The 12,663-nt window shown below is 41.2% G+C and overlaps 1 protein-coding gene across 3 annotated transcripts in view; it reads right to left on the bottom strand.

The window, feature by feature from the left end:
- Positions 1–12,663, bottom strand: part of LOC128694719 (zinc finger protein on ecdysone puffs) — a 144,147-nt gene that overhangs the window by 69,172 nt on the left and 62,312 nt on the right. For all 3 annotated transcript variants that reach the window (XM_070087367.1, XM_070087363.1, XM_070087372.1), the window contains 3 exons: positions 6,143–6,244; positions 5,111–5,239; positions 4,789–4,884 (listed from right to left, as the gene is read on the bottom strand). In XM_070087367.1, the coding sequence (XP_069943468.1) occupies positions 4,789–4,884; positions 5,111–5,239; positions 6,143–6,244 (327 nt within the window). The remainder of the gene's footprint in view (positions 1–4,788; positions 4,885–5,110; positions 5,240–6,142; positions 6,245–12,663) is intronic.

Below are 12,663 nucleotides of genomic sequence, written 5' to 3'. Positions count from 1 at the left end.
AAAAAGTCAGTAGGTGATTATGGAGGTTGTTGTGGATAGAGACTAAATTCATTTGCTGTGATCATAACCAAGGACAATTCTGTAACCAACAAATTCTGCATGTCGTTTCCCAATGAATTGACCCAAAAATTTTGTTCCACATTCCCCAAGTCCATTAAATCAAGGTCCACTAAACCAAGGATACTATACTTGTGTCCCCTTTCTGCCAGTCTCACTAGAATATCATAAAAAAATGTCTATTTGATAAAAGTGGGATGCTGTAAATCCTGCCAAATAAGAAAGTAAAAATTTATAAGTATTAAAAAAGATGGAGAAAATGATTTAACTAATATTATGAACAATTATTAGTCATGGGGAGAGTGGTAAACCTGTAGCAGTTATACAGTACCCAGGGAAACTGATGGCATTCAGGCTTAATTCAGGTAAATGAAGCATAGGCAGAATTTCTTAGATCAAGAGCCCCTCACCAATATTATATACATAATAACAAAAATATATAACAATGTAAAATGTTATAGTCACTGTAAACATCATACTTAAATTATAAGCTCATTTAATGTATGAAAATGAGATGCTATGCATTTTTATTGAGTAAAATGTGTCTAGTAGTATTAGCATTAAGAAAACACTTAAATCTCTGAAATTTATGCTGTGAAGGTATACAGTGACATGCATGTCTCCTAGGATAAATACTAATTATGTCTATTACCTTCATCCCAAACAAAACTGAACTTTCTTAACCATTTAACCCTTTCAGGGTCCATACCATTGATCTGAGACTTGTTGACAGGGTCCAAGAATTTAAAGAAAAAAAAAATATTTTTCTTATGAAATGGTAGAGAATCTTTATCTGAAGGTAATAAAACAACAAGTACAAAATTTGTTGGAAAACTGACGAAATTACGTTCTCGCAAATTTTGCTGCATCAGCGATATTTAAATATCGGCGATTTTGTCCACTTTGACTCCCATTTTAGGTCAATTACATTATTTTATCGATTGAGCACAAGAAATCAGCCAATAAACTATTTCAACTACCCAATAAATTGATCAGAAATTCATAATTTGGCCAATTTCACACAAGTTCAAAATATTCCAATTTCAAAATAGGGTCCAGAATAAAAAATGCAGGCATTCCTAACATGAAAATAACACTTCCTCTGTTTATTAGTTACATTTCCAGGCATTATAAATGAATTTCCTTTCCATTTTCATTCATATAATGAATTTTTATTCACACCAAAAAAATAAAGATTTACTGTTATGCAATATTGTAATAATTGTATAAATAATATCAGCACATTCATGTACATATATTAGACTCACCAGTTGACGTCATTTGTTTACTCTTGAACACTGGCAAAAATCGAACATTTCCGCTACTTTGAGCTCAGTTTCAAGAAATTTTCAGTACTAAATCCAATCAAAAGCATCTCAATTTGTGTAATATACCTTCCATTCTATCAAATGAGACCAAGAAATCATGAATACAAATGCAAAAAACATAGGAATACAGTGGACCCCCGGTTAACGATATTTTTTCATTCCAGAAGTATGTTCAGGTGCCAGTACTGACCGAATTTGTTCCCATAAGGAATATTGTGAAGTAGATTAGTCCATTTCAGACCCCCAAACATACACGTACAAACGCACTTACATAAATACACTTACATAATTGGTCGCATTGGGAGGTGATCGTTAAGCGGGGGTCCACTGTATAACACTGCAAAGTAGCTGTTTTAATCCAAAAACAGTCGAAGTTGTTTTTTCTCATTATACACTGTGTGCTGCAGAATTTGTTTTATATGGTGCACACTTATCACACAGATGCATTCTCTCATATCTAGGCCCAAATTTACCATTCACAGCTTATCTGAGTGAGCTGAGCTCATGGTGTAGAACTATGGCTTGGACCCTGCCTTCAAAACTGTAGAACTGTGGAATAGACCCTCAAAGGGTTAACTGTACAAACGTAGATCTACATTTTCACTGCTAGCATTCTGAATACGTATTTGAAAAAAAATAAAGGCCAATTTTTGGTGCATAATAGGGTCAGTACTTAGAGATATAAAGCGGTGAAGTTGGCACTAGATGCTCATGTGGCGGCAACAGGAGTCCTGCCACTTGCAGAAATGTTGCCAGTACACATTTCTCATTTTTTAATTTACATAACTTTTATGTTCAGTGGGATATGCCAGTTTGTTGGACTTTTTTGTTCTGGTAATTGCAATTTATATTTTTTTTATTATTATTATTTTTTATTATCACACTGGCCGATTCCCACCAAGGCAGGGTGGCCCGAAAAAGAAAAACTTTCACCATCATTCACTCCATCACTGTCTTGCCAGAAGGGTGCTTTACACTACAGTTTTTAAACTGCAACATTAACACCCCTCCTTCAGAGTGCAGGCACTGTACTTCCCATCTCCAGGACTCAAGTCCGGCCTGCCGGTTTCCCTGAATCCCTTCATAAATGTTACTTTGCTCACACTCCAACAGCACGTCAAGTATTAAAAACCATTTGTCTCCATTCACTCCTATCAAACACGCTCACGCATGCCTGCTGGAAGTCCAAGCCCCTCGCACACAAAACCTCCTTTACCCCCTCCCTCCAACCCTTCCTAGGCCGACCCCTACCCCGCCTTCCTTCCACTACAGACTGATACACTCTTGAAGTTATTCTGTTTCGCTCCATTCTCTCTACATGTCCGAACCACCTCAACAACCCTTCCTCAGCCCTCAGCCCTCTATAGTTCTGACAATAATATTAGGTACAGAAATAGTAATCAGACAGACAGACAGACAGACACACACACACACACACACACACACACACACACACACACACACACACACACGTGAACATGTTCACCTGTCTCAGTCACATACTACTGATACCCCCTACTTACAAACAGATTCAGTTCTGAGCCATCATTCGCAAGTCCATTTGTTCGTAAGTCCTACATAACACAAAACACATTATAAATTAAATAAAGTTAATAATGCTTATAAATAAAGTTTGTAAATAATATGTTGGCCTGAATGTCGTAGCATCTGAAGTCGACAACACTGATTCAGGCTCCTGGAGACTCGTTACCTTTGTCCACCCTCTTGAAGAAAGAGTCTAGGGATGTCTGGGTGGTGGCCAAGCACACGTATGAACGATGCCACTAGAGTAACCTGATATGCAGTGTTTACATCTCAGCACATCCCATGCTGCATGGCCACCACCACACAGTGAACTAAATCTTATGCCCAAATTTTCGACTTCAGGGCAAATTTTTCAAATTTTCAAAAGTTCACAACACGACAATTCGTATGTAGGAGAGTCTCTGTATAGTCTAGAGATATGTATAAATTACTTTTGGGTCCAAGCAATGTTTTTAGAAGTGCTGGAGTATATGAAACTCCTTAAAGCATAGTGTCAGAGAAGAGTGTCACTATAAACAGCTGATAGTGCAGTCACTCAGTATTGCTGATCATGTACTGCTCCCAGTGAACCTTGGCATATGTTTTTTTTAAATTTGTTCTCACTGTTCCAAATAAGTATGTCTGTCTGTATCTCCCTGTCTCCGTGCCTATCTCCCCGTCTCCATGCCTGTCTCCCCATCTCCATGCTTATCTCCCTGTCTCCGTGCCTATCTCCCCGTCTCTGTCTGCCTCAGAGAGAGTCACTCACGAAACAGAATCAAGAACTAAGCAAGTTAATTTAGGAACAGGGACACACAAGCACAGTTTTCATACATAGTGAGAGTTACCTATACAATGCTTGTAGATATGAGGCATACGCATGATTGTGGCAAGTAATAGCATTTCCACTTGTTCAGATGTGACAATTTTGCAACATGTGTAATATCTGATGGTTCATAAGTGGCTCTCTTAGAGACAAAGAAACATAGACAGACAATATCTGTCTCTGTCTCTCTCTCTTTACTTAGTGCATAGAGGATAGGACATTCTGGAAGTAAGACACTACCAGATGCATCAAAACTGAAAGGATATGGCACAAATGTTACACACGAGTCATTATCTAGGTTTATTGTATTTCCTCGACTAGTTGTGGCCACACCCATCCCAAAGCCACTAAACTTGGTGTCAACATTACTTTCCACCTAAAACTAGTGTTGATACGGCATGCATTAGTGACTTCCCGGGATTTGCCACACTGTTTGCTCTAGCTGGCGCTCAACTGAACTGGTGCTCCCACAGGGTACTAAGTGATCCCAGATATTTTTGATACTGCACACTCAGTGTTAAGACCCATTCTATACTACCTAGGCCTATCAGGCCTTTGGCACCAAATTTGAAGCCAGGAAAAATAAAATGTTGATCTACATTTGGAGCGTTAGCAGTAAAAACATTGAGCTATGTTTGGACGGTTAAAGGGTTAAAAATACGGTAAATATTAGCATTCAATGAATGTTAGACTTGTCCGCACACAACCAATTGAAAATACGTATTTAGGTAGTTACAGAAAAATTTTACTCTTACTATAGAATGCAATGTAAAGCAATGTACAGTGGTAACCCCGAGTTTCGAACTTTCTTTGTTCCAGAAGGCTGTTCGAGTGCCGTTGCCTAACGAATTTGTTTTCACAAGGAATAATGTAAATTAGATTACATAGTCCATTTCAGACCCCCTAAAAATACACTTACAATAAAACACTTACATAATTGGTCGAATTGGGAGCAGTTCGAAACTCGTGGTACCACTGCACTGTAAATATATGCAAAAAATCAGCCATGATATCTAAGAAAATTAAAACCAAATTGTAGTTTTCTTAACATACCATCATGTGGAAATAGGAGAAGCAGTGTTTCTCCAGTTCAATTCTGTTGTCAAACAAAAGATTGCAGTGTGTGCATTTTGAGAAGTTACTCACAAGCTGAAATACAAAAAAAAAAATTACATTTTCTTAAATGAAAAATAAACACACACACACGTGTATAACTTATAAGAGATAATACTGAGAGATTAATCTTATGCATGCATCAAATGAGAAAATTAAAATTTCAAGAGAAGTAATTTTCAAGTTAATTTTCGTATAAAAAGTCATTTAAAAGAAAAAAAAAACTATGCATTTCTGAGTCTGTATTCTTGTAATAACTCACAAGGTGTTCTCGAGTTTTTCTGTGATCAGCAAGACTTCCCATAAAGGGACAAAGACACTTCGTACACTGCATGATGCGACCTTTTGCACCCAACCTCCGTAGCCTCAGAATGTTCCTCTGTGAAGCCAGCTGTTAAAAATGAAAGGGAATGTTAATACAATAACACAAAATATTCAATTCATAGAATGAAAGAAATGTGTAAAACACTGTTATAATAACAAATGACCTAGCAGGCATGTGTGAATGTGTCAGATAGCAGTGAATGGCGTCAAACTGTTTTGGGACTAAGACATGCTGTTGCAGTGTAAGCAAGGTAACTTTTTGTGGAGGAATTCAGGAAAACTGGTTAGCCAGACTTCTGTCTTAAAGGTGGAAAGTACAGTGCCTGCACTCTGAAGAAGGGGTAGGGATATTTTGCAGTTTGGAGGGGCATCTGAATTGTAGTATCGGCAAGCCTCTGGCAAGTGATGGAGTGAGTGATTGTGAAAGTATTTTATTTTCTAATCACCATACCTCAGTGGGAGATGGTGAAAAAAAAAGGGGAGGGGGGGGGCACATGCTGAGAACCTCAGAAAACCGACAGGGTGATAATGTGAGATTTCAAAATGAGAAAAATGCCAATGGTAATGCTATTTAAATAACTTGTACTCTCATGTCCAGAATATTGTTTGGTATCGACAACTTCATTAGAACAGATGGATATCAGAGCTGGAAAATGGAGAGAGAATTTTGCCCACAGAGCCAATGTTATTTGGAATATATCTGTTGGAACTTACACATGTAATGTGTTACAGGGATATCACATAACATTTCTTATACCTAAGTGGAGTAAAGAAGCATAATGAATTAAATTACAGTTGAAGCAAACTCCATACAGGCATTCAAAAACAGATATGACAAGGATATTTCACAGCCACCAGTCATATTAAGCACGAGGAGGTCACCCTTGCAAACTCGAAGAAATCACAAATAATTAACTCAACATTCAAACCACATTACTTAACTCGCAAAAATAAAATTAAAATTAATTACCTTTGATTGTGCCCTTAAGAATTGCAGAATAGATGCTTCTTTGATATGGAAAATACGCTGCATGCGTTCATGGTTTGTGCTTTCTAAATGATTCCTGAAAGTCTGTAAAACAAGATAAAAAATATTATTCAAGTCAGTAAGCATACTCCAAAAACAATAACATCAAATTATGAGCAAGTCTAGTGTATGAAGAAAAAAAGAAAAAACACTTGTCAACAAGAGAAAAAAAGCAATAAAGTATACACATGATACATGTACCATAAATGTAATGAAGAGGGTGTACAAATCTAGAGTGGAAGGTAGAAGGGGTAGGGGTCATTCCAGGAACAGTCAGAGGGAGGGAGTACAAGAGGCTTTGAGAATTAGGGATGTATGGGATATCCGCATCTGCAGAACATCCACACAATTTCTTACATCCGCAATAACAATTAAATAAATACCTGCATCTGAACCATACCAAACAATGAGGATGTGGCGGATATTATAACCTATATTACAGAGCTTGCATGTTTATTTCCCACATACTTCTTAAGCTTTACAAATTTACATTGCTAGCTTCAAATCTTACAACTTAATGATCTGTGTAGAGAGAGAGGGGGGGGGAGAAAGGGAGAGAAAGGGAGAGAGAGGGAGAGGAAGAGAGGGAGAGGAAGAGAGGGAGAGGGAGAGGAAGAGAGGGAGAGGAAGAGAGGGAGAGGAAGAGTGGAGAGGAAGAGGGGGAGAGGAAGAGGGGGAGAGGAAGAGGGGGAGAGGAAGAGGGGGAGAGGAAGAGGGGGAGAGGAAGAGGGGGAGAGGAAGAGGGGGAGAGGAAGAGGGGGAGAGGAAGAGGGGGAGAGGAAGAGGGGGAGAGGAAGAGAGGAAGGAAGAGAGGAAGAGAGGAAGGAAGAGAGGAAGGAAGAGAGGAAGGAAGAGAGGAAGGAAGAGAGGAAGGAAGAGAGGAAGGAAGAGAGGAAGGAAGAGAGGAAGGAAGAGAGGAAGGAAGAGAGGAAGGAAGAGAGGAAGGAAGAGAGGAAGGAAGAGAGAGAGAGGAAGAGAGAGGAAGAGAGAGAGAGGAAGAGAGAGAGAGGAAGAGAGAGAGAGAGGAAGAGAGAGGAAGAGAGAGGAAGAGAGAGAGAGGAAGAGAGAGAGAGGAAGAGAGAGAGAGGAAGAGAGAGAGAGGAAGAGAGAGAGAGGAAGAGAGAGAGAGAGAGAGAGAGGAAGAGAGAGGAAGAGAGAGAGAGGAAGAGAGAGAGAGAGGAAGAGAGAGAGAGAGGAAGAGAGAGAGAGAGAGGAAGAGAGAGAGAGAGAGGAAGAGAGAGAGAGGAAGAGAGAGAGAGAGGAAGAGAGGAAGAGAGAGAGGAAGAGAGAGAGGAAGAGAGAGAGGAAGAGAGAGGAAGAGAGAGAGAGGAAGAGAGAGAGAGGAAGAGAGAGAGAGGAAGAGAGAGGAAGAGAGAGGAAGAGAGAGAGAGGAAGAGAGAGAGAGGAAGAGAGAGAGAGGGAGAGAGAGGGAGAGAGAGGAAGAGAGAGGAAGAGAGAGAGAGGAAGAGAGGAAGAGAGAGAGAGGAAGAGAGAGAGAGAGGAAGAGAGAGAGAGAGGAAGAGAGAGAGAGAGGAAGAGAGAGAGAGAGGAAGAGAGAGAGGAAGAGAGAGAGGAAGAGAGAGAGGAAGAGAGAGAGAGAGGAAGAGAGAGAGAGAGGAAGAGAGAGAGAGAGGAAGAGAGAGAGAGAGGAAGAGAGAGAGAGAGGAAGAGAGAGAGAGAGGAAGAGAGAGAGAGAGGAAGAGAGAGAGAGAGGAAGAGAGAGAGGAAGAGAGAGAAAGGAAGAGAGGGAGAGAGAGAACTGTATGAACTGCAAGAACTGTGTCAAAACTGTCAGTGGTGACAATAAGGCTGGAGGAGGTGCATTTTCTTCTTAAATCGCTTGACCAAGAAAAGGCTGTGGGCCCAGACAAGTTGAGCCCAAGATTGCTGAGAAGATGTGCAGACCAGCTAGCAGCACCTCTAACTCGCATCTTTCAGCACTGCCTAGTACATTGTAAATTGCCCTCTCTGTGGAAAGAGGCAAATGTAATCCCTGTTCACAAAAAGAAGAGCAGAGCACAAATCAGCAACTAAAGACCAGTGTCACTCCTGTCAATCGCTGGTAAGATCCTTGAGACAATCTCAAGACAAATGACAGTTTTTTGACTACCACTCACTACTTTGTGATCATCAATATGGCTACAGGAAAGGTTACTCTGCTGCTGATCTGTTGTTAAACCTCTCCACTAAGTGGCACCAGTCACTGAATGAATCCAAAGTCAGCTGTGTGGTAGCACTGGACATTGGACTTTCTTCGTTTGCCTGCGCCCCTCTCATCTGCTACTGCTTGACAGAGTAGAGAACTGAGCAAGACGTCTCATCTCTCGCCTGGACCCATCCTGGATAGATCTGTCATTTCAGCAGAGCCTTCAACATAGGAGCAATGTGGGTGGCCTTACTGTTATGTACAAGGCCAATATTGTCAAAATACCACACTTGGATCCACTTCGAGGACAGCGTGAAACAAGCTTTTAAGCCACAAGATGGGCAGAAAGTAGCAACTTCACTCTGGCTGTACCCTTCTCCAGAACATCACTCCATCTGAGATCATATATAACCAGGATGACTCGAGTATGGAACACATTCGTACAGCATAATGACGTAACCGAGATAACGTCAGTTTGTAAAGTAAAAGGACACAAGTGCAACTAATGTGACATTTATTGTGGCAACGTTTCGCTCTCCAGGAGCTTTATCAAGCTATTACAAACAATACATGGACACAGAGGGTATATAAAGGCTCAGAGTGAGGTGAATACTAGTGAGGTACCATTTCGATGTTCACTAGTGGTAGTAGTAGTAGTAGTAGTAGAGGTAGTGGTAGTGACAAAAGTAATACAATATGGTAGAGCAATTAATTCGTACATGAGTAAAAGGATATAAAAGCTATTACTTGGGTAACATAAAAATAGGTTGGACAAATATAAACTGGAATGAGGCAGCTTGTTTCAGTGTTCACTCTCTGTGCTTTGTGTAGTATAACAGGAGAGACTATGTGATGGCAGGGTTTACTGTTTTCAGGAGGATTCTTGCTAAGACTTCGGAGATGGTGAAGCTGCCGTTGTTTTGTTTAATTGTATTCAAAACAGCGATCAGTGCTGATTCGAGGCACTTGCGTCTGCGGAAATTAGTTTCTTTGATCACTAATTGGGCGTCTCTGAATTTCATGAGATGATTGGTGGAATTTCGGTGTTGTACACAGGCGTTGCTCAGGTTATCGTTCCTACATGCGTAAATGTGTTCATTGAGGCGGGTGTCGAGGTTTCTGGCTGTTTCACCTACGTAAATCTTGTCACAGCCTCCACAGGGTATAGTGTAAACTCCTGCATTGACTGGTTCGTGGTGCTTGGATTTTGTCCTGGTTATATCCTTTATTGAAGTGCTAGAAGCGATGGCGACTCTGGTGTTAGTCAAGATACCAAGACCAAAAGAGGCATCATCATCGGGTTTTTCCTAAGAGCATACCGAATTTGTAGTCCTGAGTTTCTTGACGAGGAGTGTACATACATTCACCAAACATTCACAGAGTTACATATTTCTTCTTTTTTCATCAAAGACTGCAAGAAAAGAGCTCTTCAGATCATAAATTCTCCACGCATCAACACCACTCCCAGCAAAGTTATAATTCTTCCCAACAGTCAGGTTGCACTGAACGTCTCAAAAGCACTTTCACAAGCTAACACCAGAGTCGCCATCGCTTCTAGCACTTCAATAAAGGATATAACCAGGACAAAATCCAAGCACCACGAACCAGTCAATGCAGGAGTTTACACTATACCCTGTGGAGGCTGTGACAAGATTTACGTAGGTGAAACAGCCAGAAACCTCGACACCCGCCTCAATGAACACATTTACGCATGTAGGAACGATAACCTGAACAACGCCTGTGTACAACACCGAAATTCCACCAATCATCTCATGAAATTCAGAGACGCCCAATTAGTGATCAAAGAAACTAATTTCCGCAGACGCAAGTGCCTCGAATCAGCACTGATCGCTGTTTTGAATAGAATTAAACAAAACAACGGCAGCTTCACCATCTCCGAAGTCTTAGCAAGAATCCTCCTGAAAACAGTAAACCCTGCCATCACATAGTCTCTCCTGTTATACTACACAAAGCACAGAGAGTGAACACTGAAACAAGCTGCCTCATTCCAGTTTATATTTGTCCAACCTATTTTTATGTTACCCAAGTAATAGCTTTTATATCCTTTTACTCATGTACGAATTAATTGCTCTACCATATTGTATTACTTTTGTCACTACCACTACTACTACTACTACCACTAGTGAACATCGAAATGGTACCTCACTAGTATTCACCTCACTCTGAGCCTTTATATACCCTCTGTGTCCATGTATTGTTTGTAATAGCTTGATAAAGCTCCTGGAGAGCGAAACGTTGCCACAATAAATGTCACATTAGTTGCACTTGTGTCCTTTTACTTTACATATTGTCGGTAATTCTACCAACTTTATTACATAACGTCAGTTGATCAAATGAAAATGCTGGCCCACATATGGCTCCAACTTCATCCTGTTCCCTACTTGTATGTCTCATAACAATAAAAATGCTTTCAAATGAGTTGATGTAGGTAACAGCTCTTAGCTTGCCAATAAAGTTAAGAATCCTTAACCTGTAAATAGCTTGTCAATAAAGCTAGGGATCCTTAACCTTGTCAAACCCTGCGTAAAAAAAGAGAGGAAGAGAGAGAAAGAGAGAGGAAGAAAGAGAGAGGAAGAGAAGGCTGTTTTTACGACACTTAAGATCCCAACAGAACGAGGTGAGAGAGTCCACACGCACAACCTGGCTATGGGAAAGAGGTAATTGGCCAGCCCTTCGCTCTGAGCTTGCCACCACCGATTGGAATGCTCTTCTCCAAGGGGATGTTGACAACCAAGTGAAAGCCTTCATTGGACACATCCTTAATCTACAACAAGAACACATTCCTCACCGGCAATATGTGACAAAGCCTACAGATCAGCCTTGGTTTGGCTTTCGTTGTAGAGACGCTGCTACTGCTAAGTACAAAGCATGGCGAAGATATGAGAGACATCCTACCACCTATAACAGGAACTTGCAAACGCAAGCCTGTAGGCATATGGGTGACGTTCAAAAGTGGGCCATTGCTAAATGGAAGGTGGACACTAAAAGAAAGCTAGCATCAGGTAGGGTAGGCTCCAAAACCTGGTGGTCCCTGGTCAAGGACAGACAAGGTTATCTGCCTGATGAGCTCATTCCACCTCTAAATCGACAGGATGGGACCACCTCTACTAGTAGTCAAGAGAAGGCAGACCTCTCTGCTGAACACTTTGCTACCAAAATGCAAGTTCCTGATCCAGCAAGGGACCCTCCTTGGCTAGCTGCAAGAACTGTGTCAAAACTGTCAGTGGAGACAATAAGGCAGGAGGAGGTGTATTTCCTTCTAAAGGCTGTGGGCCCAGACAAGTTGAGCCCAAGATTGTTCAGAAGATGTGCAGACCAGCTAGCAGCACCTCTAACTCGCATCTTTCAGCACTGCCTAGTACAGTGTAAATGGCCCTCTCTATGGAAAGAGGCAAATGTAGTCCCTGTTCACAAAAAGAAGATCAGAGCAGAAATCAGCAACTACAGACCAGTGTCACTCCTGTCAATCACTGGTAAGATCCTTGAGACAATAATCTCAAGACAAATGACAGAGTTTTTTGACTACCACTCACTACTTTGTGATCGTCAATATGGCTTCAGGAAAGGTTACTCTGCTGCTGATCTGTTGTTAAACCTCTCCACTAAGTGGCACCAGTCACTGGATGAATCCAAAGTCAGCTGTGTGGTAGCACTGGACATAGCTGGCGCTTTCGACCAGGTGTGGCACCAGGGCCTCTTAGCAAAACTTCAAGCACTGGGAATTGCAGGCTCTACGCTATGTCTCCTCAGTGATTACCTTCATGGTAGATCTCTAAGTGTAGTTCTCAATGGAACGGAATCAGCAAGACATCCTATTGGGGCAAGTGTTCCACAAGGAAGCGTGCTGGGTCCATTGTTATGGAATGCCTACTTCAACGACCTTCTTCATCTCATCCCAGAATCACATGCATATGCAGACGACTGTACACTGACATTCACTTACCCAAGAGAAGTAATGCCAGCTGCTCTAAGCTACATCAATCACCAGCTGAGAGCTATATCAGCTTGGGGAAATAGATGGCAAGTAACATTTGCACCTGAGAAAATGCAAATGATGATCGTCTCTAGGCACCATGATGGTAATGCTGGTGCAGTAGTAAGGATGAATGGGAGGGTGTTGGCACCTGGAGACGAAGTTGATATCCTTGGGGTGAAATTTGACTCCAAACTAACCATGAAGAACCATGTTGTAAATCTTGCAAACAAGGCAGCCAGGAAGCTTACAGCACTTCGCCGTATCTCGCATCTGCTTGACAGTAGGGGTTACAAGATCCTGTACGAGGCACAAGTACGCTCA

Source organism: Cherax quadricarinatus, chromosome 2 (genome assembly GCF_038502225.1).
Source record: "Cherax quadricarinatus isolate ZL_2023a chromosome 2, ASM3850222v1, whole genome shotgun sequence".
Classification (NCBI taxonomy): domain Eukaryota; kingdom Metazoa; phylum Arthropoda; class Malacostraca; order Decapoda; family Parastacidae; genus Cherax; species Cherax quadricarinatus.
Note: the sequence above shows the minus strand (reverse complement) of the source record. Positions and strands in the feature narration are given on the sequence as shown.